Consider the following 27,983-nt stretch of genomic DNA (forward strand, 5'->3'; position numbering starts at 1 on the left):
TTTACACTATTGTGGAGAGATGTACTGTTTAGATTCTTTACATACAATAGAAATAAGCAGAATCATTTTTATGTAATTAATTTCATTATTTTTTGGGCCAAATTTCATATACACAAATGTAAATTTCCAACAGAAAACCACATTTTCGTACCCTACAAAAATAAATTGAACTGTATTTTAAGCAGGTTAAATGCTCTACTAACAAAAAAGCTGTTAGAATTGTAAGTATATGCATGTCCCTTAAGATCCCTGTGTAATTGTAATGTGATATTATACCCCCTCGCTCGATTGTCTATTGTTTGTAAACTATGTATGCTTGTGTTCCCTCATGTGCTTTATGTATTGATTTGATATAAAAAAAAATATATATATATATACAAATCATAGCATCGGGACTACACAGTCCAGAAACTACACAGACAGAAAACGCTGAAGCAACATCCTGGCCGAAAACAGAGAACACCGCAGCACCATCTCAAAGAATCCCCCCGTTCTTCATTGCTGCGACTTGCTTGCTAGTTGAGATTTCTGCTCTTCACTCCGTTGTCAGATTAGCCTACATTTCACTGATTTTAGTAGCAGAAAGCATTTTTGTCGGCAGTTTTCGATGTGGCTGTTTGTTTCAAGTGTATGTGGCGGTTCTAGCTTGTCTGGCGCCCTGGGCGAACCCCACCTCTTCAGCGCTCTCCAGTACCCGGGGTCACCCGGTGCCCTCCCTGGCAAAGTTCCGCCCTACTCCCTCCTCTATGTTTAATATAACACACATACATTTATAAAGTATTTGACTCTGATGTGTGCCACACAAAGTATTTGAATAGCCACAAAATTAAGGAAATTAGAAGGGGGGTTCTGTCAAGGGGAGATTTTCGGCACAACACCCAAAAGGCTGAAGCAAGGCAGCCGAAGTAGTAGCAAGATATTTCAACCAATGCATAATCCAGGGGAATGTACAGATACATGTGACACAATAAGTAGCTATAACTACGTCAGCTGTTGGTGGATCACAACGCGAATGTATGGTTTAATTTATTAATATCAGCTCAAATGAACGCCATGGATTGTCTTTCTTTTGTCTGAACTGTGTCCTGACAAGAGAGCACATTTTTTTTTCTGCCAGGCAAAGTCGCACATCATAAACTCATTGTTATGGATGTTTCCAAATAAATCTCAACTCGAAAACAGCTTAAACAAATGCAAATGCGCCTACTTTGCTGTTATTCTGGCTGCAATTTTTGACATGATTGTAAATTAGCCATAGTTGGCTAGTTAGCAAGCAAGGGATAGGAACGTTGCCAGTCAGTATGGCAACGGAACAGTTAGAACGAAGGACTGGGTCGCGACTACAGATACAGAACAAAAATAACGAACGACTGCGTCGCTTCTCTTTTTATTTATCAAACCTTTATTTGTTTTAACTAGGCAAGCCAGTTAAGAACAAATTCTTATTTACAATGACGACCTACGTCCCTAGATTTGTGTCGGGACTATATATTGTGGAAAGATGAACTAGTGCGAATAAATTGAGAAAAATAACGTTTAATGAAAATATGTCGATCATCATTTGAATATGTTGGTAACCCGTTGTATAAAAGTGATAATGCCCTTGAAGCCAATGTTAGTTGGATATATTGTCACGGTTTGCCCCGTAACAATATATCCAACAAACACCTGCTTCGAGGGCATGATCAGTTAATCATGACATGCGCAAGCAGATTGCGTACGTTGTGTTTGATTTAACAGGTTGTGCCTGGAAAGTAGGTGTATGACATCTTTTGTTTTTGGGGATATTTTACAACCCCGTACAGTAGGTGGCGACAATACACTGAGCGGAGTCTGCCAACAAACCTCAAAGAAGAAGAAGCCGGCTCCTTTCGCTGTTAGCAACGAAGAGAGAATCGGAGATAGCTGAAAATCCCGTTGGAGCATATCGAAAAATAAATTGACCGGAGGTTCAAGTCATTCATTTTTAAAGAGGATAGCTAACTGTTCTATTTTAATAGGCATTACACATACGTTAGCTAGCCTGCTATTTGCTAAATAAGCTAATAGCTAGCAAGGTTCTTTAAGGTTTTGAATCACATTGCGCGAGCAGCTGAACTAGCAAGTTGACGTTAGCGGTCATTAAAAAAAGCTATCTAGCTCGCTAACTCAGCCTAACATTATCTTTTCATCATTAGGTTACAGTGTATAGTGTTTTTGAGATATTAGGAACACACCGCAAACGTTGTCGTTTATGGGATAATGTCAATGAAGCAGGCCGGTGGTAATCGCAAACCCGGCGGTGGTGCTGCCGCTGGGGCCGGACGACAGAATTTGGGCAGGTCGGTGATTTATTCAGTCGACATTTTAGTTAGCAAATATAATGCCAACGTTTGAAAATGAACATAAGCTAATTTTGCTATTAGTTACAGGATCTGACATTTCCGCGATAAACGTCAAAACGTGTGTTATGTGAATGCACATTTCAGTGGGGCCTGACTGCTTACTACGTCGTTGGTGGTGGTCAAGTTTTTAGCCAGCCAGCTAGCTTTTAGGCCTACGAATCATGCTGACACACAATCCAGCAGTATTGCGGTACTTAGTTATTTTGGTAGCTCCATCTGTTTAGTAGCTAACGAGTATTGATAACATTTAGTAAAACTAGCAGTGGTTGCTGGTTTGTGTCCTGTGACAAGAGGTTGTGTATATACAGCAACTAATCAAACGTATGTACTACATAACTAACTTCTTCACTAGATTTAGGCTACGTTAGCAGACTACCATTAATTCATGCCATTGTATCAGCATCAAATGGTATTATTGAATAAGTCGGCTATTTCAAGCTACCAATTTGTAAGCCAGGGGTAATTCATTACGGAAACCGTTTACCATTTCAGAGCCATAAATAAAAGGAGCAATCGAAACTGGGAGGGACCTACCTGATTTTGTCCAATAGAAACTCTTTGAGTTTCCGTTTTGAGTAAATGGTTTGTTGCAAAACGTTTTGCAACAATCAGCAATGTGATAATTATACAGAACAAAAATATAAAATCCACATGTAGTGTTGGTCCCATGTGTCATGAGCTGAAATAAAGGGTCCTACATCCTTATTAGTGACATATCACCTTTGCCAAGATAATCCATCCACCTGGCATTATACGCAATAAAAGGCCACTAAAATGTACAGTTTTGTCACAGCTCAATGCCACAGATGTCTCAAGTTTGTCCACCAGAGCTGTTGGTGGATTGAATGTTCATTTCTCTACCATAAGCTGCCTCCAACATTGTTTTAGAGAATTTGGCAGTACGTCCAACCTGCCTCACAACTAAAGACCATGTGTAACTACGCCAGCCCAGGACCTCCACGTCTGGCTTCTTCACTTGTGGGATCGTTTGAGACCAGCCACCTGGTCAGCTGATGGAACAGGACTATTTCTGTCTGTAATAAAGCCCTTTTTTGGGGGAAAAACTCATTCCGATTGACCATGCCTGGCACCCAAGTGGTTGGGCCCTTGCCCAATCATGTGAAATCCATAGATTAGGGCATACTTTTTCAAATTTAAATTGACTGATTACCTTATTTTAACTAACTCAGTAAAATTGTTGCATATAGGGTTTATATTTTTGTTCAGTATATGTTTTCATACTGGGTGTTACAAGAAAGCCCTATACATACGCTGCCATAGATTTTAAAACTAACGTGTTCTTGGTGATGCCGCCTTTGTTCTCGATTTGGCCCAAAAATTATCTTCGAACTGTCCTTGGTTCAACAAAAACACAAAGATATGAAATCTGTTTTGTACAGAGTGAGATATGCTTCTTGCATGTGAGTAGATATGTTTTGTTTGCACTGTGTAAAGTGCTGTCATCTACAGTGCCTTTGTAAAGTATTCAGACCCCTTGACTTTTTCAACATGTTGTTAGGTTACAGCCTTATTCTAAAATAAATAAAAATCCTCAGCAATCTATACACAATACCCCATAATGACAAAGTGAAAACAGGTTTTTAGAAATGTTGGCAAATTTATAAAAACATTTAAACATATACTTAAATAAGGTTCAGACCCTTTGCTATGAGAATTGAAATTCAGGAGGCCAAATAATTGTCCGTAGAGCTCTGAGACAGGATTGTGTCAAGGCACAGTTCTGGGGAAGGGTACCAAACAATTTCTGCAGCATTGAAGGTCCACAAGAACACAGTGGCCTCCATCATTCTTAAATGGAAGAAGTTGGAACCACCAAGACTCTTTCTAGAGCTGGCCAAACTGAGCAGTCGGGGGAGAAGGGCCTTGGTCAGATGACCAAGAACCCTATGGTCACTGACAAAGTTCCTCAGTGGAGATGGGAGAACCTTCCAGAAAGATAACCATCTCTGCAGCACCACCAAATCAGGCCTTTATGGTGGAGTGGCCAGACAGAAGCCACTCCTCAGTAAAAGGCACATGACAACCTGCTTGGAGTTTGCCAAAAGTCACTTAAAGACTCAGACCATGAGAAACAAGATTCTCCGGTCTGATGAAACCAAGCGTCACGTCTGGAGGAAACCTGGCACCATTCCTACGGTGAACCATGGTGGTGGCAACATGCTGGGGGATGTTTTTCAGAGGCAGGGACGGGGTGACTAGTCAGAATCAAGGGAAAGATTAATGGATTAAAGTACAGAGAGATCCTTGATGAAAACCTGCTCCAGAGCGCTCAGAACTTCAGACTTGGGCGAAGGTTCACCTTCCAACAGGACAACAAGCAGGAGTGGCTTCAGGATAAGTCTCTGAATGCCCTTGATAAGCCCAGCCAGAGCCTGGACTTAAACCTGATCGAACATCGCTGGAGAGACCTGAAAATAGCTGTGCAGCAACACTCCCCATCCAACCTGATAGAGCTTGAGAGGGTCTGCAGAGAGGAATAGGAGAAACTCCCCAAATACAGGTGTACCATGCATGTAGCGTCATACCTAAGAAGACTCAAGGTTGCAACTGCTGCCAAAGGTGCTTCAACAAAGTACTAAGTGTCTAAATACTTATATAAATGTGTTTCAGTTTATAAGTAGGCCAGATCTAGCTGCTATCACAGACTGGGCTGGCTTAGATGGTTGCCAACATGTAAACTATATTTCTCCAATGTTTATTGAAAACATAAATACATTTTCACAATGAGAACGTCTCTCATACATTGTTAACTTGCGATTTTAGCCATATTAGCATTGACATGAAATCAGTCAAAAACAAGATTAATCTAGCTGAAATTAGTCACTTACAATTTTCCACGTGGCAGTTTGTCAATGTTGGTAGTTATCTGGCCATCCAGAATAACATCAACTCATGGACTAATGCCCCATTGAAGCTTGCGCACAATTTATGACGTCACCTAACCCATCTATGGAATAGCCAACGTTAAGCAGACAGTAACTGACCATTTATTTTTCAATGGTTATTGGCCTGAGTGAACTGTCAGGGACAATACTTTCAGGGACATGTCACGAGAAGCGCAATCAACAGACCAAACGGGTTTGGAAAGTAAAATGGGAGAAGTAAAAATTAGTCTCTAGTTCATATTTTCTCGAATTCAATAGGCAAAACCTAGATTCGAGTAAATGTCTTAAGTAACTGAACCTGTCAGTACAACAACCTTGTGAAAGTGACAAACGCATGTTTTCATTTTTTGTCAAACTAATTTATATTGAAAGAGTGCCTTTCATTTGATGGCCTGCACATGCGCAGCTCAGCACGAAATGACCGCAAGACCGGTTGATGTGTTTTTGCCTATGCGCTATGCTTGCTAACGTTGCCATGACATCGCTTCTATTGAAGAAGCAGTTTCGTGATGTCTTCATACTGTACTGCAGGAATCATCAACTAGATTCAGCTGCTGGCCGATAAAAAAAATCGTATTTTTCCTGGAGAGGATAATCAGGGGGTCCGGAACATGATTACAAATCATATGTAGACTGCAAATTGAACCCAAAAATTCCCAAACAAAAAACAATAATTTCAAACCTTGCTTACATTTGTATACGAGCACATATGTCTCTATTATGCATGGGAATACGTTGGAACAGATTTCCAAAATTCTTATCACTTCGAGTTGATTTGCTGGTGTTTTTACACACTTATGTCCAATAGAAAACTTGAGGGGCCTAATAAAATGTGGCCCGCCAGTTGGGGAACCCTGCTGTATCGTCTTTGATGTGGCCACATTATCTGGAAATGACTAGTTCCTGCAAATATGTTGGGAAATGCAAGTTGTCTGGCAGCTAAAATGGTGAGGGAACTTCACTCTGTGCAAAATGTGGATTTAATATCTTGCTGAGTTTTCACTGGATTTTGTCAAACCAACTGCAACTGGTCACTGAATCGGGAACGAAGAAAGTATCGCCAATAACAGTTGGAAAACAGTTGCGAGGCTTTTCATTAGCGAACCTCTAACACGGGTGTCAATCTTGTCCCACGGAGGGCTTACTGTCTGTGGGTTTTTGTTTTTAGGACCTTGACAACCAGGTGAGGGGAGTTCCTTTACGAATTAGTGACCTTAATTCATCAAGTACAAGGTTGGAGCAAAAAGCAGTGGACACTCGGCTTCTGTGAAATGAGTTTGACACGTGCTCTAACGGGTATGGAGAATCACAAGTCCCGTTACTAATTATGAGACCGACGACGGGCTTTCAACCTTGGCGTTGTCGCTGCTGCTTATGTAGTAAAATTGTGCCCTTGAAAGATGACATTTGTAAGAACTACCGTTAACCCGATGGGCGTGATTTCAGCAGCATTTCAGTCTATTTTGACAGTGAACTATTGGCAGGACTACAGTACGTCCCAGCAATGCTTGTGTTTTTGGTCATGTTTCACTTTGGAGTCCAGACCCATGCATATAATATACAATGGAGCTCTCATCATATGCGGGGGTCTAGTATGAATGTAATTCAAGTCACATATTTCCTAATCCAAAAGGAAATGATTGTGTGTTTGTTGTAAAGTGAAGTAACCACTGCACACCTAGTGAGCAGGCCATATTTCTAGTAAAACTTGCCCTAATGACAAATGATATTGACCATTATTTTTGTCTTTTTTCAGGGGACGGCATAGTACCAAAGGTACTTCGGCAGCAGTAAGTTAAGTTTAATAATTTATTACATTTTTCAATCCCATTTATTTGTAATGGGCAGGTGAAGTTGGGAGATACCTTTCAATTTCACAATCTAGGCTATCTTATTTACTATTGGTACGTACTCAGTTGCTTGGTTTGTCACAGGCTTTGTCCACAATGAGTGCAGATGTTTTCTTTGGAGTTATTTTGTTTTGGGCTCTCAGGTTTGAATTCTATGATACATGTTTTTTTTGTCTTTCAGGTTGTCTTCAACGGTGTGTATGCAAACATGAGGATGGTCCATGTCTTGACATCAGTAGTGGTATGTAACCTCCTGTTCTTATTATTCTTTGCTACCCCCCATCACTTTATACATGATCAAGGCTGGCAAAACCAAACTGAGGACATATTGCCATAGACAGAGGTAGCAGAGCAAGCTATATATGGAAGTTGTCCCCACTCCTCAGCGCAGGGGAAATAGTGGACATAGTTTTAGTTAATGGTCGCTGGAATCCTGATGACAGCACGCTACAAGAGCTGTCGAGTCACTGAAGAGGGGTCACATGGAGTCAAAAATGCATTGTATTGCATATCAAGCAAGCAATAGTCACATGTTTGTCCACCAAATCTGCACTTGCAATAATTACGCCATGTGTGATTACTCATTGTTTTAAAATGATTCTCTGGTACTTTTGTATACTTTTTAGTCAGTAATTCTGAAAGTGACGCTCATGAAACAAAAGGGTCCCCGAAAATTGTGTACTACATCACATACAGTTGAAGTCGGAAGTTTACATACACCTTTGCCAAATACATTAACTAATTTTCACAATTCCTGACAATTAATCATAGTAAAACCCCCTGTCTTAGGTCAGTTAGGATCACCACTTTATTTTCAGAATATACTATTATTCTGACATTTCAGTGATTTCAGCTTTTTTATCTTTCATCACATTCTCAGTGGGTCAGAAGTTTACATGAACTCAATTAGTATTTGGTAGCATTGCCTTTATATTGTTCAACTTGGGTCACACGTTTTGGATAGACTTCCACAAGCTTCCCACAATGAGTTTGGTGAATTTTGGCCCATTCCTCCTTAAAGAGCTGGTGTAACTGAGTCAGGTTTTGTATGCCTCCTTGTTTGCACACACCTTTAGTTCTTCCCACAAATGTTCTATAGGATTGAGGTTAAGGCTTTGTGATGGCCACTCTAGTACCTTGACTTTGTTGTCCTTAAGCCATTTTGCCACAACTTTGGAAGTATGCTTGGGGTCATTGTCCATTTGGAAGACCCATTGAGATGCTTGAGATGTCTTGAGATGCTGCTTCAATATATCCACATTTTTCCTATATCATGATGCCATCTATTTTGTGAAATGCACCAGTCCCTCCTGCAGCAAAGCACCCACACAACATGATGCTGCCACCCCGTGCTTCACTGTTGGGATGGTGTCCTTCGGCTTGCATGCCTCCCCCTTTTCGCTCCAAACATAACGATGGTCAATATGGCCAAACAGTTCTAGTTTTGTTTCATCAGACCAGAGGACATTTCTACAAAAAGTACAATCTTTGTCCCCATGTGCAGTTGCAAACTGTAGTCTGGCTTTTTTTATGGCGGTTTTGGAGCAGTGGCTTCTTCCTTGCTGAGCGGCCTTTCAGGTTATGTCGACATAGGACTTGTTTTACTGTGGCTATAGATACTTTAGTACCCGTTTCTTCCAGCATCTTCACAAGGTCCTTTGCTGCTGTTCTGGGATTGATTTGTACTTTTCGCACCAAAGTACGTTCATCTCTAGGAGACAGAACGCGTCTCCTTTCTGAGCGGTATGACAGCTGTGTGGTCCATGGTGTTTATACTTGCGTACTAATGTTTGTACAGATGAACGTGGTACCTTCAGGCGTTTGGAAATTTCTTTCTAGGATGCCCCTCCCCGAGGTCCTGGCTGATTTTCTTTGATTTTCCCATGATGTCAAGCAAAGAGGCACTGAGTTTGAAGGTAGGCCTTGAAATACATCCACAGGTCCAATGATTTCAATTAGCCTATCAGGGGCTTCTAAAGCCTTGACAAGTTTCTGGAATTTCCAAGCTGGTTAAAGGCAAAGTCAAATTAGTGTATGTAAACTTCTGACCCACAGGAATTGTGATAGTGAAATAATATCAAACAATTGCTGGAAACACTGCTTGTGTCATGCAAAGTAGATGTCCTAACCGACTTGCCAAAACTATAGTTTGTTAACAAGACACTTGTGGAGTGGTTGAAAAACCAGTTTTAATGACTCCAACGTAAGTATATTTAAACTTCCGACTTCAACTGTATGTGCACCACGTCATTGCTCTCGTTCTCACTCTGCTGTGTGTGTTCATCTTGCTAGCTTTCACTCAAATTGTTTGGGCTAAAGCTTATTGGCTGGAATTCAAATTGCTAGGGGGGTGGCCCAGGTGGGGGACAATATAGAGAAAAGAATGCTACACAGCTTCAAGTAAACAGCTTTCAAACTATTGATTTGTAGCTTATCAAGCTAAGACTGTAATTCTGCGTGTATGAACTAGGGCTGGGAGACATGGCCAAATATCATATCGTTCCCATTTAACGTATTTAAATAAAAATATATATTATAAAAGTTCTGGATATGTTTTGCATGACCCAAGGATGGCAACCAATGATACAGTGGGGCAAAAAAAGTATTTAGTCAGCCACCAATTGTGCAAGTTCTCCCACTTAAAAAGATGAGAGGCCTGCAATTTCCGTCATAGGTCCACTTCAACTATGACAGACAAAATAAGGGAAAAAAATCCAGAAAATCACATTGTAGGATTTTTAATTAATTGATTTGCAAATTATGGTGGAAAATAAGAATTTGGTCTATAACAAAAGTTTCTCAATACTTTGTTATATACCCTTTGTTGGCAATGACAGAGGTCAAACGTTTTCTTTAACTCTTCACAAGGTTTTCACACACTGTTGCTGGTATTTTGGCCCATTCCTCCATGCAGATCTCCTCTAGAGCAGTGATGGGCTGTTTTTGGGCAACACAGACTTTCAACTCCCTCCAAAGATTTTCAATGGGTTTGAGATCTGGAGGACCTTGAAATGCTTCTTACGAAGCCACTCCTTCGTTGCCCGGGCGGTGTGTTTGGGATCATTGTCATGCTGAAAGACCCAGCCACGTTTGATCTTTAATGCCCTTGCTGATGGTAGGCTTTGTTACTTTGGTCCCAGCTCTCTGCAGATCATTCACTAGGTCCCCCTGTGTGGTTCTGGGATTTCTGCTCACCGTTCTTGTGATCATTTTGACCCCATGGGGTGAGATCTTGCGTGGAGCCCGCGATCGATCAGTGATCTTGTATGTCTTCCATTTCCTAATAATTGCTCCCACAGTTGATTTCTTCAAACCAAGCTGCTTACCTATTGCAGATTCAGTCATCCCAGCCTGGGTGCAGGTCTACAATTTAGTTTCTGGTGTCCTTTGACAGCTCTTTGGTCTTGGCCATAGTGGAGTTTGGAGTGTGACTATTTGAGGTTGTGGACAGGTGTCTTTTATACTGATAACAAGTTCAAACAGGTGCCATTAATACAGGTAACGAGTGGAGGACAGAGGAGCCTCTTAAAGAAGATGTTTTAGGTCTGTGAGATCCAGAAATCCTGCTTGTTTGTAGGTGACCAAATACTTATTTTCTACCATAATTTTCAAATAAATTCATAAAAAATCCTACATTGTGATTTTCTGGATTATTTTTCTCATTTTGTCTGTCATAGTTGAAGTGTACCTATGATGAAAATAACAGGCCTCATCTTTTTAAGTGGGAGAACTTGTACAATTGGTGGCTGTCTAAAAACCTTTTTTGCCCCACTGTATATATAAACCCAGGATTGTTGATGCTATGTTTTGGCCAATGAGCCTTTGAAGCCACCGGTTGGCCATATTGGCTGTCCTCAGAAAAACAATGTGGAATTCTACAGTATTTCAAAGACAAATTTTAATGTTTCCCTAAGCATTTCTTTGTGACAGTAACTTCTAAAAAAATATATACTTTAAAGGAAATGTGTTTGTTGCTCACATAATGTAATTTAAAAGTATGCTTTAATGTGTCTAATGTAATAGACATGGGAAAATTACATTAAATGTCTCATATTGTTGCTAAAATATTAATGCTTTGCCTAATTCTTCTTCGATTTAGAATGTACCGTTTCACAAACTGATCTAGGCATACACCAGTACTGGTATCGGGATGTATTAGCTTGCTAGCTACCTTTGCTCTGACTAAGTACATTTAGCTAGCTAGCCAGCTAACTAGCGATTACCATAAGTGGCTAACAATATTTATTTGAGACAATTCGCTAAGAAAAGACAAACTAGCTGTTCACAGACAGTAACAAACAAATATTGTGCTTACAGAACGCTTGTGGATTTATATTAAGACGCAAAGTGGAAAGCAGCATTGTCACCATCTGCAGCATTGCATCTTCACTGCATTCATTGACCATGCAAGACTCACTGTGTGTGGTTGTTGTGACTCGGTGTGGTAGCAAAGATGGTGGACAAATGAAGATAATCACCCAGGTTGTTTACCATTTGAGAGCAAAAGGTCAGTTCCGGTCTACTTAACGGGGTGGGTCTCCCATAGACGCCAATGCAATAGCAGCTGGTCTACGTACTTCATTTACTTTCATTGAACCAGAAAAAAACAGCGAGTGGGATGTCTTGCTTTCTCTTCCATCTCTGGTGGTAGCGCAATAAACAGCTCTCCTTGAGTGACATGCGGCGGGGCTTGGTGTTTGGAAGGAGAGAGGGAAACGGACATTATTGCACAGGACGGAGTGGCATAAGACATTTAACAAACCAAACATTGAAATACCGTTATACAAGGTCAAGTAAAAACCCAATCCAGCCCGTGCATCAATACCGGAAGTCGCTCTGGATAAGAGCGTCTGCTAAATGACTTAAATGTAAATGTAAATATGGTATACTGACCAGCCCTAGTATGAACTACACATTGGCACATCCAGCCCAAAGCGGGAAGTTGAAAAACATACTTACTAGTCAAAGTTATGGAGCATGTCTTTAAAATGTGTTGTTCAGACTGCCAATGGAGTTATTCATAATATCATGGCAAAGGTCATAGTTGAGTTAAACAAAACAGTATAACTCATGTGTATGAAAATAAAATGTTTTTCTAATTTTCAGGGATCCAAATGCGAACTGAAGGTTAAAAATGGATTGGTTTATGACGGAGTGTTCAAAACATATGGCCCAGAGGTAAGGAGGAGGATCACATAAAACAATGGCAACTCTTCAACATTCACCACAGTGGAATACATACTGCTCCGTCCTTTTCCCTTATTAGGTGTCAATTCATTGTTGTGGCTGCAGCAGTGTTCTATAACCTGAGGTCCAGCATATTCAATCTTTCTTGGTAATAAAAAAGGAGGCTTACACACAAAAAAACTGGACCTTAAGCCCTATACGGATGGGATAAGTTTTACTGGGGGAGCTCAGGTAATGTAATTATGTGCACTAGCACAAATCACCACAACTGTCATTTTTGTCCTGTTCGAATCTGCCATGTCGGTAATTTTTACTTGGCAGGAAGGTTATCACAGCCCTAAACCTAGTGTTTTTCAGCAACCTCCAGAGTTCTCTGATAACACGTACAGTATCCTATGCGAATTGTCATACCTGTGTTTTGAGGGATATTTAGAGTTTAACAAGTGCAGTTTGGGTAAGAACATGGGAACAAATTGATGCTTAAAACAAATTGCTATGCACATAGCCTACAGATAAATTATCTGTTTTGTCATTAACATTCCTAGTGCTCTTTTATTCCTAGTGCTCTTTTATTCCTAGTGCTCTTTTATTCCTAGTTCTCTTTTAAAAGATGATGGGTACGATATTGTGCCAATTAATTAATAAATTGCCAAATACATCAGGTAATATCTGCATAGGTTACAGTTCATGGTTCTTATTGATATACATTATTATTTAGACTTTCTGAAGGTCATTAGGCCTATATTTGAAATATCTTCACGCCTAGAAGAGCCTCCAGGCTTCTGTCAAAATGGTCAATTGTGAATGGAGGGGGGGATTACAAGGGTAGTTTGGTTAAAACAAATCCTGTCTGAATCATCCACGGGAGAAACTGATATGCTGGGGTAATTATTACATAACCAACGTTCTATAGTAATTAGTCCCGTGCGAATAGGGCTTTAGCCTACATTAGGTTCAAGTTTAACAGCATTGTCGTTAATTAATTCAGGGTAAATGCATTGCATGGCTCAGTTACGGACAGTGGTCATAATCTCACGCCAAGCACACAAAACCAAAATAAAATGTAAGACATAACCATGCATTTGCTCCAGGAAGTAGGCCAACGCAAGCGTTTACAACCGTAAGTGATTTAGCTCTCACCACTCTTTGTCCACCCAGTGTGACCTGGTCCTAGATGCAGCCCACAGGAAGATCCCTAAACCCAGCGAGGGCCCGCGACAGGAAGACATTGTGGAAAGCATCATCTTCAAGGCTTCTGACGTGGTGGTGGTGCATTTCAGAGACGTGGACCTCAATTTTGCCAGTAAAAGTAAGGCCTACTGTCAAGACCTATACACTCCAGGTTGTCACTGTCCCCTAAAGTTGACTGGATGCACAAATAGATGTTTATTTGTTGGCCAATACAAAGATTGTGCTTAGGGTTGTTGTCCTGTTGGAAGGTGAACCTTCGCCCCAGTCTGAGGTCCTGAGCTCTCTGGAGTAGGTTTTCAACAAGGATCATCTCGCTTTACTTTGCTCCGGTCATCTTTCCCTTGATCCTGACTAGTCTCCCAGTCCCTGCCTCTGAAAAACATTCCCACAGCATGATGTTGCTTCGACACAATACTGTCTCTGAGCTCTACGGACAATTCCTTCAATCTCATGCCTTGTTTGTTGTTGTTTTTTTTGCTCTGTGTGGGACCTTAAATAGTCAGGTGTGTCCCTTTACAAATCATGTCCAATCAATTGAATTTACCAAAGGTGGACTCCAATCAAGTTGTAGAAACATCTCAAGGATGATCAATGGAAAAAGCATGCGCCTAAGCTCAATTTTGAGTCTCATAGCAAAGGGCCTGAATATTTCAGTTTTATTTTTAATAAATTAACCAACATTTCTAAAATCCTGTTTTCACTTTGTCATAATGGGGCTATTGTGTGTAGATTGATGAGGAAGAAAATAATTGTACCTTTTTATACTTTTTCTAAAATGGATTGTCTGAATACTTTCTGACTACACCATAAATCACCTCTAAACCTGTCAGGGCCCATACACTTCACAGTGAACTATGATACTCTTTCTGGGAGTTAGCATTGTAATCAAATCAACTAGTGACGTGGCACTGTGTGAAGGAGAGATGGGTTAGATCAGGGCTTCCCCACTTCCAATTCTGAAGCATTCCTGAGTGTCTAGGGATCTGATCTTGAATCAGTGTTCTTGTTCTAGCCGACCCAGTTTCCAGCTGACAAACGGCAAATGCCACATGTTAAGGCTTGCGCACGTCTGCCAATCATTGTAGATGCATACAATATGCATACAATATCTCCGAAACGTGATGGCCATGTGCCATATTGAACAGCTAACCCGTAACCTTATCAGTAACCCATTTGGTTTGAAAAGGAAAGAAACATAACTAAGTGGTTGGAATGGAAACCTCAACATACGGTGGTGCTTTAGGAAAAAGGTTGGGAACCCTAGGGGTAGGCTAGGTTTAGGCTACCTGTCTTCTCTCCACTGACTTTCTCTTTCATGTCTCTCTCTTCAAATGGGTATAGTCTCTACCGACACAGGTAATATGTCTGTTTTCTGCTCTTGCACTTTTGTTTGTTGACACATTATCATTTTGAAAGGGACTAAACTGTCATATCTCTAAAGCGTTGTGGAAATGCAAACTCTGCTAATGGACAATCCTCATATTGAACTTGTTTCAGTCAGACTGTATTTCAATGGAGGACCCACCAGTACCCCACCCGAGTCTCGTTATTCTCTAAAGAGCTTTATTCTTCGAAGTAAAGCCAGAGGGGTGATTTTAGAAAAACAAAGCGTGATTTGGACGAATCTAATGAATAAATGCAACTGAAACATCACAAAGTATTTACACCGGTGTACAACGCAAAGATTTGTGCTGAAATATGGCACTTTTCTCTTCTGATCTCAATTATAAGAGTCTGGCTTGTGCATTCTAACATTCATTTTGCTTAGTCATTCAATTCTGCCTCATCCCATTTCCAGGCAGGCCATAAGCCAAATATTTAATCCTACATGACTGCAATCTAAGTGCATGATTTTTGTTGTTGCTTACCCTCATTGATTTCTGTACTCATTCTCCCTAATGTCAACCCTTTGATTTTGCTACCTCTGGGTTGTGACTGGCTAGCCTGACATGGTCACTGCCAAAGCAGAGAGTGCACTTGCGCTGTGCGTGTATGTGGTTCCCCTCCGCTGTTTGGCCCCTCTGTTTGCATGCGTGTCTGTCTACTGCGTATAAATGTGAATGTGTGATGTAACATGTAGACAACTTCACGGATACGGCGGTGAGTGGCAGAATCAACGGGGAGCACAAGGAGAAGGACCTGGAGCCGTGGGATGGAGGGGAGCAGCAGCAGCACGTTGTCTCAGGCAGCCTGGAGTCCCTGGACACAGACGTGGTATTGCTTTCCATTTAGTGCTCTGCATGTACCGGTGTGTGTTCATTTGTGCACACCGTAGCAAAACGCTGTTACTCCCTACTCACCATCAGTTTACGCCATCTGACCAAAAACCTCTGCTCTCTTTTTCTTCTCTCTCCAGTCTAATGGTTGGGACCCGAATGACATGTTCAAGTACAACGAAGAGCAGTATGGCATCATGTCGACCTACGACAGCAGCCTGTCTAGCTACACGTAAGCAGCACTTGCTTCTCTCATTCCACTCACGCCTCATACAGGCACAGTCAAGTGTATCAAGGAGGAACTTGCCTCATCCACTACCAGTGTGTAGCACCCACCTAGCTTTGTTTGTGTGTTTGTGGACGGGTGTGTGTCTATGGTTTGCCCTGTGCTGTGTTGCCCCATGCAGTGTTGCCCTGGAGCGGGATAACTCAGAGGAGTTCCTGAAGCGGGAGGCACGGGCAGCCCAGCTGGCGCAGGAGATTGAGGCCAGCGCCACCTACAAGGCCCGCGTGGCCCTGGAGAACGACGAGCGCACCGAGGAGGATAAGTACTCAGCCGTGGTGCGCGGAGAGAAGGGAGAGCGTGGAGAGCGGGAGCCACACACACTCAACAGGTGGGTCTCTCTGAGGGGGGGAGTTCAACATAATTATACTGAACAAAAATATAAACGCAACAATTTTACTGAGTTACAGTTCATATTTTTTATTTTATTTTATTTCACCTTTATTTAACCAGGTAGGCTAGTTGAGAACAAGTTCTCATTTACAACTGCGACCTGGCCAATTTAAAGCAAAGCAGTGTGACACAGACAACACAGAGTTACACATGGAATAAACAATAAACAAGCCAATAACACAATAAACAAGTCAATGACCCAGTAGAAAAAAAAGAAAGTCCATATACAGTGTTTGCAAAAGGCATGAGGAGGTAGGCAATAAATAGGCCATAGAAGTGAAGAATTACAATTTAGCAGATTAACACTGGAGTGATAAATGAGCAGATGATGATGTGCAAGTAGGATATAAGGAAATAAATAAATTAAGCCCTAATCTATGGATTTCACATGAGTGGGAATACATGTTGGTCACAGATACCTTAAAAAAAGGTACGTGTATGGATCAGAAACCAGTCCGTGCAGCGCAACACATCTCCTTTGCATAATTGATCAGGCTGATTGTGGAATGTTGTCCCACTCCTCTTCAATGGCTGTGTGAAGTTGCTAGATATTGGCGGGAACTGGAACACACTGTCGTACATGTCGATCCAGAGCATCCAAAACATGCTCAATCGGTGACATGTAAGTATGCAAGCCAGAGAACCTGGACATTTTCAGCTTCCAGGAATTGTGTACAGATCTTTGCGATGGGCCATGCATTGTCATGCTCAAACATGAGGTAATGGCGGCGGATGAATGGCAAGGCAATGGGCCTCAGAGTCTCGTCACTCTATCTCTGTGCATTCAAATTGCCATCTATAAAATGCAATTGTGTTATCCGTAGTTTATGCCTGCCAATACCATAATCCCAAGGACACTTTATTCACAACGTTGACATCAGTAAACCGCTCGCCCACACAACGCCATACACGTCTACGGTTGTGATGCCGGTTGGACGTACTGCCAAATCCTCCCAACAACGTTGTAGGCGGCTTATGGTAGAGAAAGGAACATTAAATTCTCTGCATTGTATACACATTTGTGAACCAAATTTGAGAGAAATAGCTTTTTGTGCATATGGAACATTTCTGGGACATTTTATTACAGCTCACGAAATATGAAACCAACACTTAAGGGAAAGGGGGAAACCTAGTTAATTGTACAACTGAATGCATTCAACTGAAATGTGTCTTCCGCATTTAACCCAACCCCTCTGAATCAGAGAGGTGCGGGGGGCTGCCATAATTGACATCCACGTCGCCCCGGGAACAGTGGGTTAAATACCTTGCTCCGGCAGAACAACAGATTTTTACCTTGTCAGCTCGATGATTCAATCCAGCAACATTTCAGTTACTTGCCCAACACTCTAACCACTAGGATAAATGCTGGTTGTAAGGGTTTCTACAGCCATGTTCAGACAGTCACTCGTAACTCGTCCCTTTAGTCATGAAGGGTTAGCATACTTGCATACTGCAGTGTCTTCAAGCTCTTGTTCCATTGTGGACTTTTCAGAAGAGAGCTTGTAGGTTTATTGCAGGATTCCACCAATTCACAACTATGGTTTGACATTGTGGCAGTTGCATTAGTTTGTAACTTGTCCACCTGGGTCTCTGATCTCTCCATAGAGAAAACAAGTACATTCCCCCAGGCCAGAGGAACAGAGAGGGGATGTCATGGGGAGTGGGTCGTCAGAACTCCCCCAAGTTGGTCCAGAGCAGCAGCGGACCTCCGCGGCCAGGTCCCCATGACTACAGCCCCAGTTCTGGAGCCGACCAGCGGGTTGTCAACGGAGGTAAGGACCCCCTGTACCCTAGAGCACAGAACAATAATGATACCACAATGACTGAGAATGAGATGGCACTATTGTCAAAGCTAGAGGAAGTAGGCGTGTCGGGTCAACCTGGGAGAACCACAATTTTAACCAGGGCAAGGTGACCGGAAACATGACCGAATACAAACAGTGTAGCTATTCCCTCCGCAAGGCAATCAAACAAGCTAAGCGTCAGTATAGAGACAAAGTAGAGTCACAAGTCAACGGCTCAGACACAAGAGGTATGTGGCAGGGTCTACAGTTAATCACGGATTACAAGAAGGAACCCAGCCCAGTCACGGACCAGGATGTCTTGCTCCCAGGCAGACTAAATAACTTTTTTGCCCGCTTTGAGGACAATACAGTGCCCCTGACACGGCCTGCAACGGAAACATGCGGTCTCTCCTTCACTGCAGCCGAGGTGAGTAAGACATTTAAACGTGTTAACCCTCGCAAGGCTGCAGGCCCAGACGGCATCCCCAGCCGCATCCTCAGAGCATGCGCAGACCTGCTGGCTGGTGTGTTTACAGACATATTCAACCAATCCTTATCCCAGTCTGCTTTACCGCCCAAATAGGTCCACAGACGACGCAACCACACTGTACACTGCCCTAACCCATCTGGACAAGAGGAATACCTATGTGAGAATGCTGTTCATCGACTACAGCTCAGCATTTAACACCACAGTACCCCCCAAACTCGTCATCAAGCTTGAGACCCTGGGTCTCGACCCTGCCCTGTGCAACTGGGTACTGGACTTCCTGACGGGCCGCCCCCAGGTGGTGAGGGTAGGTAACAACATCTCCACCCCGCTGATCCTCAACACTGGGGCCCCATAAGGGTGCGTTCTGAGCCCTCTCCTGTACTCCCTGTTCACCCACGACTGCGGGGCCATGCACGCCTCCAACTAAATCATCAAGTTTGCGGACGACACTACAGTGGTAGGCTTGATTACCAACAATGACGAGACGGCCTACAAGGAGGAGGTGAGGGCCCTCGGAGTGTGGTGTCAGGAAAATAACCTCACACTCTGATTGTGGACTTCAGAAAACAGCAGAGGGAGCACCCCCCCTATCCACATCGACAGGACAGTAATGGAGAGGGTAGTAAGTTTTAAGTTCCTCGGCTTACACATCACGGACGAACTGAATTGGTCCACCCACACAGACAGCTTTGTGAAGAAGGCAGTGCCTCTTCAACCTCAGGAGGCTGAACAAATTTGGCTTGTCACCAAAAGCACTCCCAAACTTCTACAGATGCACACCGCCTGGTACGGCAACTGCTCCGCCCACAACTGTAAGACTCTCCAGAGGGTAGTGAGGTCTGCACAACGCATCACCGGGGGCAAACTACACCACCCGATGTCACAAAGGCCATAAAGATCATTAAGGACAACAATCACCCGAGCCACTGCCTGTTCACCCCGCTATCATCCAGAAGGTGAGGTCAGTACAGGTGCATCAAAGCTGGGACCGAGAGACTGAAAAACAGCTTCTATCTCAAGGCCATCAGACTGATAAACAGCCACCACTAACATTGAGTGGCTGCTGCCAACACACTGATTCAACTCCAGCCACTTTAATAATGGAAATTGATGTAAAAATATATCACTAGCTACTTTAAACAATGCTACTTAATATAATGTTTACATACCATACATTACTCATCTCACATGTATATACTGTACTCTATAGCATCTACTGCATCTTTATGTAATACATGTATCACTAGCCACTTTAAACAATGCTACTTAATATAATGTTTACATACCCTACATTACTCATCTCATATGTATATACTGTAGTCGTTACCATCTACTGCATCTTGCCTATGCCGTTCTGTACATATTCTTTATCCCTTTACACTTGTGTGTATAAGGTAGTAGTTTTGGAATTGTTAGGTTAGATTACTTGTTGGTTATTACTGCATTGTCGGAACTAGAAGCACAAGCATTTCGCTACACTCGCAATAACGTCTGCATTAATGTGTATGTGACCAATAAAATTTGATTTGATTTGAGAAGGAGATGAGGAGAGAGAACATGAAGAATCAAGGAAATGCAATTGAGATTCTCACACTGAGTGGGTTGTTATAGGCATCCTATAGTTAGAGGACAGTTGTGTGGACATCACTTTGGCTGTCCCTGCATGGGTCCATCTCAGACTCTTGAATTTACCCAATCGCTAGTTTTCAGCTTTCCTTGTTTTCAGTTCACCGGTATGCTTACCAGTCTTCAGAACAGTTTTTCTTGAATATAAATTCTTTCCTTTTCCCGAAATGCAACATTTTAGTTAAGACTTTCACCTGTAGGATTCAGGTTATGCTGACACAGAATAAGCACTGTGCAAAGCGCAAAAAAACACTGTAATCCTCATTTAATCCTGCAGTCTGATTTGTTTCAAAATGTGAAACCTTTCTTTGACGATGAATATCTCCATTGAACGTGCTTGTTAGTCCAGGCCTATGTTTAATCTGTGTCTGCGAAACTGGCCCATATGGGTTTGGCCTCGCGTTTCAGGGACAAGGGTCATCCTCTTGTCAAAAAAAACCTTCATTACATGCATCTCGTCCCACATGAACAATTTGAATGTCAATTGAGTTTCGCTTCCTGAACCTTCTTTTTCTGCACCTGCTTAAGTTTCTTTGACCATTTAAGTTTATACCGTTTTCATCAGAAAATCAGGAGTTCTTTCTTCTTTGCTATGCTGTTTCTATCTCTACCTAAACCATTCTCCGCCTTTCCTTGAATCACCCTCCTTTTCCTCATAGACCTCATCCCTCCTATTTACCACTTCTCCCTATTATTTGTCATTATTTAATATTTTGTCTTCTTTCTTTGCTTTCTCAATTGTCCCTATTAGGTATCACCTCGTGGCTATCTCCCTGCCCATCTCCCTCCTTGCGTCCTCCTTTTTGCTACCAGTCAGGGCCCTCCTCTCTCCCAACCAGGGTGGCCACACCCACCCGGCCTCCCTCCAGACCTCCCTCGCGGGCACATTTCATGCAATTCTACACATTAGGTCTGGGGCTGAGAGAATAAATTGTAGTTTAAAAGCAATTTTCCTGGAATTCTACACATTTTGAAATGGCTTATGCCTTGCTATCTGAGTGACTCAAATATTATAACAAAATCAATGGGGACCTGATTCCACAACATTTTGGGAATTTTAGATTCTCTTTGACTGTCTAGTTTTTATACTGGTGGTTGTTTGTTCTCAAAGATGATTTTATAGAAAAATAAATAGGTGTACACTAAAGTTTACACTGGAAACGTTTTACCATCATGAAAATGTTAGAAAATACATTTAATACTGTGCATTCGGAAAGTATTCAGACCCCTTCCCTTCTGCCCTTTTTAAATTTTACGTTACAGCCTTATTCTAAAAATAATTTTAAAAAATTCCTCATCAATCTACACACATTACCCCATAATGACAGAGTAAAAATAGGTTTTTATACAATTTTGCAAATGTGTAAAAAGAAAGAAAAAAACATATTTACATAAGTATTCAGACCCTTTGCTATGAGATTACTACAGCGCGATGGGAAAAGGACATCCTAGCCGGCCAAACCCTCCCCTAACCCGGATGAAGCTAGACCAATTGTGCACCGCCTCATGGTTCTCCCGGTCACGGCCGGCTGCAACACAGCCCGGGATCGAATCTGGGTCAGTAGTGACGTCTTCAGCACTGCAAAGCAGTGCCTTAGACTGCTGCGCCACTTGGGAGGCCCACAGCTAATTTAATTTAACCTTTTCCTTTGGCAGGGGCGTCCCTGCTATCCCTGGTCCAACAGACGGAGCACTACTGGTACTAATGGATGATTGCAGTCCCTACCTCCGCTTCTATCAAAATGATGTGATGTCTCACGACAATCTCTCTCCCTCCAGGCCCTCCCAGGATGTCACCGAAGACACAGCGCACCCCACGCACCCACAGAGTTCCCCCTGGGGGTAGAGTCCCTCCGGGAGTAGACTTCATGCCCTACAATGCTCCAGGAGAGGTGCCTGTGCCCCCTCCAACCCGCACCTCTTCCGGTGGCACCTGGTCTTCCGTGGTCAGCGGAGGTAAGAGACCACTCTGACTCTCAGGATTGGGATGGGAATGGTACCCCCTGACAAAATAGCTTGGATTGTACAGAAATGTTACTCAAATAGCCACTGCATGGTCATAGTAGGTGCGTGTGTATTGTAGCTGTGAAGGCTATGTAGTGCAAGGAATGTAGTTCTGTGTGACTTTCAGTTAACAGCGTTCGTTACTCTCTCCTAAAGCGCACAGGCCTCGCTCCCCTCGGCAGAACAGCATGGGCGGGGCCTCCCCCGGCCCTTCCTCCCTCCCCTTGGCCCAGACTGGGACCACCCCCGTAGAACCTGCTACCACGCAGTCAGCCCCATCACCCACTGCTGCTAGCCCTGCCCGGGATATGGCCGCCACTCCCTCAGAGGGTAAGTCTGTTTTCCACATCCATGCAGACTGTTCTTAAACATTTTTATACGTAGAACATTTTGGGAAGAGTTGATACATAATGGTGAAATTGTGACTCCCCTTTGCTGTGATTAAGTAACTCAGGCTAAACCGTCCGAAACAAAGCAGCTTGCTAGGCCGCACTCGACGATAGAACTGAGGATTACTTTTTTCCTCTTTCTTCCCTCGATTTTAGCAAAAGAGTCTCGGGTCCAGGAGACGAGACAGAACTCCCCTACGGCCAACAAGGAGAACATGAAGCCCCTGGAGAGCCCCCCTAGTATCAGCAGACCCCTCTCTAAAGGTCTGCAGCGTGGACACAGCTCACTTTTTAGGAAGATTATATTTCAAAGTCTCAAATGAAACTGTAGCGGTGAAATGATCGAGGTCTCCTCTCTCTCTCTTTATTTCTCTCTTTCGCTGCAGGACCCCCCTCCATGGCACCAGACCACAGAAAACAAATAGACAACTTAAAGAAATTTAGTGTTGATTTTAGGGTAAGTTAAGTGTCCTCACTATCAGGCATTTATTGTAGTGTAACTTTCCTTCATTAAGAAGTATTGACAGTAAAATACAGAAGTTGTCACAAAGAATCTTACGGTGTTTCTCAATATACATACTACTGTCTCCCCTCATGTTCTGAGTGCATTCTCAGCAGACGTTCTCTTGAGAATGTTCTCATGTGGAGAATGCATCAAATATTACATTTAGGATAGGGTGTCCAATCAAAAGCGTCTATTGTTTTACAATTGGGTAAAATAATGTTAATTGTGTAGTTCATCCTCTAAGAAAACAAATGGTCCAAACCTCATGTCTCTTTCATAATCTGTTCAACATTTTTTACCCTTGTAGGATGGCAAGAGTTTGGGTGACTAAATCAATGGAGGCCTGAGAAAAAGTGGTTAAAAATATCAGCTAGGCTGGATTCTGTGCAAGAATTAATGCTACTGACTACCTGACAGGCTCACTTTCCTGTTGAACTCGTCATCTTCTCCGCAGGGCATAAAACGATATAGCGAGCGGTAAGATGGATATCAATTTTGAGACGATGTAGTATTTTAGTATATGCTTTTCATATTTTAAAATTCCATTTAAAAAAATATACATTTCTCAGAAAAACAAGCGGATCTCTGTGAGATGTCAACGGAATGCTGATTATACAACAAGCTTTTTATTTTCAAAGCCTTTTCTATTGAATTCAGCTCGTGTCATGCTAATTTTTATTTTTGTAACCTGTTGAAACAACTTTTTAAAGACGACAACCACAACAACATGTAAAATTCTCAAGTTGTTCGCCGGAAACCTGCACAGCTATGGCAACAGAGCTCGGTGCTTATTATCGGATATATTAGGTTACGAAATAAGTTTTTTCTGATATACAAAAGTTTGGGGTCACTTAGAAATGTCCTTGTTTTTGAAAGAAAAGCATATGTTTTGTTCATTAAAATAACATCAAATTGATCAGAAATACAGTGTAGACATTGTTAATGTTGCAAATTTTACATTTACATTTAAGTCATTTAGCAGACGCTCTTAACCAGAGCGACTTACAAATTGGTGCGTTCACCTTATGACATCCAGTGGAGCAGCCACTTTACAATAGTGCATCTAAATCTTTTAAGGGGGGGGGGTGAGAAGGATTACTTTATCCTATCCTAGGTATTCCTTAAAGAGGTGGGGTTTCAGGTGTCTCCGGAAGGTGGTGATTGACTCCGCTGTCCTGGCGTCGTGAGGGAGTTTGTTCCACCATTGGGGGGGCCAGAGCAGCGAACAGTTTTGACTGGGCTGAGCGGGAACTGTACTTCCTCAGTGGTAGGGAGGCGAGCAGGCCAGAGGTGGATGAACGCAGTGCCCTTGTTTGGGTGTAGGGCCTGATCAGAGCCTGGAGGTACTGAGGTGCCGTTCCCCTCACAGCTCCGTAGGCAAGCACCATGGTCTTGTAGCGGATGCGAGCTTCAACTGGAAGCCAGTGGAGAGAGCGGAGGAGCGGGGTGACGTGAGAGAACTTGGGAAGGTTGAACACCAGACGGGCTGCGGCGTTCTGGGTGAGTTGTAGGGGTTTAACGGCACAGGCAGGGAGCCCAGCCAACAGCGAGTTGCAGTAATCCAGACGGGAGATGACAAGTGCCTGGATTAGGACCTGCGCCGCTTCCTGTGTGAGGCAGGGTCATACTCTGCGGATGTTGTAGAGCATGAACCTACAGGAACGGGCCACCGCCTTGATGTTAGTTGAGAACGACAGGGTGTTGTCCAGGATCACGCCAAGGTTCTTAGCGCTCTGGGAGGAGGACACAATGGAGTTGTCAACCGTGATGGCGAGATCATGGAACGGGCAGTCCTTCCCCGGGAGGAAGAGCAGCTCCGTCTTGCCGAGGTTCAGCTTGAGGTGGTGATCCGTCATCCACACTGATATGTCTGCCAGACATGCAGAGATGCGATTCGCCACCTGGTCATCAGAAGGGGGAAAGGAGAAGATTAATTGTGTGTCGACTGCATAGCAATGATAGGAGAGACCATGTGAGGTTATGACAGAGCCAAGTGACTTGGTGTATAGCGAGAATAGGAGAGGGCCTAGAACAGAGCCCTGGGGGACACCAGTGGTGAGAGCGTGTGGTGAGGAGACAGATTCTCGCCACGCCACCTGGTAGGAGCGACCTGTCAGGTAGGACGCAATCCAAGCGTGGGCCGCGCCGGAGATGCCCAACTCGGAAAGGGTGGAGAGGAGGATCTGATGGTTCACAGTATCGAAGGCAGCCGATAGGTCTAGAAGGATGAGAGCAGAGGAGAGAGAGTTAGCTTTAGCAGTGCGGAGCGCCTCCGTGATACAGAGAAGAGCAGTCTCAGTTGAATGACTAGTCTTGAAACCTGACTGATTTGGATCAAGAAGGTCATTCTGAGAGAGATAGCGGGAGAGCTGGCCAAGGACGGCACGTTCAAGAGTTTTGGAGAGAAAAGAAAGAAGGGATACTGGTCTGTAGTTGTTGACATCGGAGGGATCGAGTGTAGGTTTTTTCAGAAGGGGTGCAACTCTCGCTCTCTTGAAGACGGAAGGGACGTAGCCAGCGGTCAGGGATGAGTTGATGAGCGAGGTGAGGTAAGGGAGAAGGTCTCCGGAAATGGTCTGGAGAAGAGAGGAGGGGATAGGGTCAAGCGGGCAGGTTGTTGGGCGGCCGGCCGTCACAAGACGCGAGATTTCATCTGGAGAGAGAGGGGAGAAAGAGGTCAGAGCACAGGGTAGGGCAGTGTGAGCAGAACCAGCGGTGTCGTTTGACTTAGCAAACGAGGATCGGATGTCGTCGACCTTCTTTTCAAAATGGTTGATGAAGTCATCTGCAGAGCGGGAGGAGGGGGGGGGGGAGTTAGGATTCAGGAGGGAGGAGAAGGTGGCAAAGAGCTTCCTAGGGTTAGAGGCAGATGCTTGGAATTTAGAGTGGTAGAAAGTGGCTTTAGCAGCAGAGACAGAGGAGGAAAATGTAGAGAGGAGGGAGTGAAAGGATGCCAGGTCCGCAGGGAGGCGAGTTTTCCTCCATTTCCGGAGCTGCCCGGAGCCCTGTTCTGTGAGCTCGCAATGAGTCGTCGAGCCACGGAGCGGGAGGGGAGGACCGAGCCGGTCTGGAGGATAGGGGACATAGAGAGTCAAAGGATGCAGAAAGGGAGGAGAGGAGGGTTGAGGAGGCAGAATCAGGAGATAGGTTGGAGAAGGTTTGAGCAGAGGGAAGAGATGATAGGATGGAATAGGAGAGAGTAGCGGGGGAGAGGGAGCGAAGGTTGGGACGGCGCGATACCATCCGAGTAGGGGCAGTGTGGGAAGTGTTGGATGAGAGCGAGAGGGAAAAGGATACAAGGTGGTGGTCGGAGACTTGGAGGGGAGTTGCAATGAGGTTAGTGGAAGAACAGCATCTAGTAAAGATGAGGTCAAGCGTATTGCCTGCCTTGTGAGTAGGGGGAGAAGGTGAGAGGGTGAGGTCAAAAGAGGAGAGGAGTGGAAAGAAGGAGGCAGAGAGGAATGAGTCAAAGGTAGACGTGGGGAGGTTAAAGTCGCCCAGAACTGTGAGAGGTGAGCCGTCCTCAGGAAAGGAGCTTATCAAGGCATCAAGCTCATTGATGAACTCTCCGAGGGAACCTGGAGGGCGATAAATGATAAGGATGTTAAGCTTGAAGGGCTGGTAACTGTGACAGCATGGAATTCAAAGGAGGCGATAGACGGATGGGTAAGGGGAGAAAGAGAGAATGACCACTTGGGAGAGATGAGGATCCCAGTGCCACCACCCCGCTGACCAGAAGCTCTCGGGGTGTGCGAGAACACGTGGGCGGACGAAGAGAGAGCAGTGGGAGTAGCAGTGTTATCTGTGGTGATCCATGTTTCCGTCAGTGCCAAGAAGTCGAGGGACTGGAGGGAGGCATAGGCTGAGATGAACTCTGCCTTGTTGGCCGCAGATCGGCAGTTCCAGAGGCTACCGGAGACCTGGAACTCCACGTGGGTCGTGCGCGCTGGGACCACCAGATTAGGGTGGCCGCGGCCACGCGGTGTGGAGCGTTTGTACGGTCTGTGCAGAGAGGAGAGAACAGGGATAGACAGACACATAGTTGACAGGCTACAGAAGAGGTTACGCTAATGCAAAGGAGATTGGAATGACAAGTGGACTACACGTCTCGAATGTTCAGAAAGTTAAGCTTACGTAGCAAGAATCTTATTGACTAAAATGATTAAAATGATACAGTACTGCTGAAGTAGGCTAGCTGGCAGTGGCTGCGTTGTTGACTTTGTAGGCTAGCTGGCAGTGGCTGCGTTGTTGACACTACACTAATCAAGTCGTTCCGTTGAGTGTAATAGTTTCTACAGTGCTGCTATTCGGGGGCTAGCTGGCTAACTAGCAGTGTTGATTACGTTACGTTGCGTTAAAAGAACGACAATAGCTGGATAGCTAACCTAGAAAATCGCTCTAGACTACACAATTATCTTTGATACAAAGACGGCTATGTAGCTAGCTATGTAGCTAGCTACGATCAAACAAATCAAACCGTTGTACTGTAATGAGATTAAATGAAAAATGTGATACTACTTGTGGAGCGAAGCGGAATGCGACCGGGTTGTTGAGTTCTATTCGGAAGACATTGGCTAGCTGTTGGCTAGCTAGCAGTGTCTCCTACGTTAAGGACGACAAATAGCTGGCTAGCTAACCTCGGTAAATTAAGATAATCACTCTAAGACTACACACTCTAAACTACACAATTATCTTGGATACGAAGACAGCAAAATCAGCAGAAACAGAACTTTCTTCTGAAACTCTGTCAGTCTATTCTTGTTCTGAGAAATGAA

The 27,983-nt window shown here is 43.6% G+C and overlaps 1 protein-coding gene across 6 annotated transcripts in view; it reads left to right on the top strand.

Annotated features, from left to right (window-relative positions):
• The first annotated feature begins 1,843 nt into the window (after positions 1-1,843).
• LOC124035969 (ataxin-2-like) overlaps positions 1,844-27,983 on the top strand; it is a 35,268-nt gene continuing 9,128 nt past the window's right edge. For 4 of the 6 annotated variants that reach the window (XM_046349967.1, XM_046349968.1, XM_046349970.1 and 1 more), the window contains exons 1-14: positions 1,844-2,321; positions 7,047-7,080; positions 7,322-7,381; positions 12,247-12,318; positions 13,486-13,636; positions 14,860-14,874; positions 15,599-15,732; positions 15,875-15,966; positions 16,142-16,348; positions 18,016-18,182; positions 22,090-22,266; positions 22,471-22,644; positions 22,860-22,967; positions 23,090-23,160. In XM_046349967.1, the coding sequence (XP_046205923.1) occupies positions 2,242-2,321; positions 7,047-7,080; positions 7,322-7,381; positions 12,247-12,318; positions 13,486-13,636; positions 14,860-14,874; positions 15,599-15,732; positions 15,875-15,966; positions 16,142-16,348; positions 18,016-18,182; positions 22,090-22,266; positions 22,471-22,644; positions 22,860-22,967; positions 23,090-23,160 (1,542 nt within the window). In that variant the 5' untranslated portion in view covers positions 1,844-2,241. The remainder of the gene's footprint in view (positions 2,322-7,046; positions 7,081-7,321; positions 7,382-12,246; positions 12,319-13,485; positions 13,637-14,859; positions 14,875-15,598; positions 15,733-15,874; positions 15,967-16,141; positions 16,349-18,015; positions 18,183-22,089; positions 22,267-22,470; positions 22,645-22,859; positions 22,968-23,089; positions 23,161-27,983) is intronic. The other 2 variants (XM_046349969.1, XM_046349972.1) reach the window with 1 other exon arrangement.

This window comes from Oncorhynchus gorbuscha, linkage group LG05 (genome assembly GCF_021184085.1).
Source record: "Oncorhynchus gorbuscha isolate QuinsamMale2020 ecotype Even-year linkage group LG05, OgorEven_v1.0, whole genome shotgun sequence".
NCBI classification, from domain to species: domain Eukaryota; kingdom Metazoa; phylum Chordata; class Actinopteri; order Salmoniformes; family Salmonidae; genus Oncorhynchus; species Oncorhynchus gorbuscha.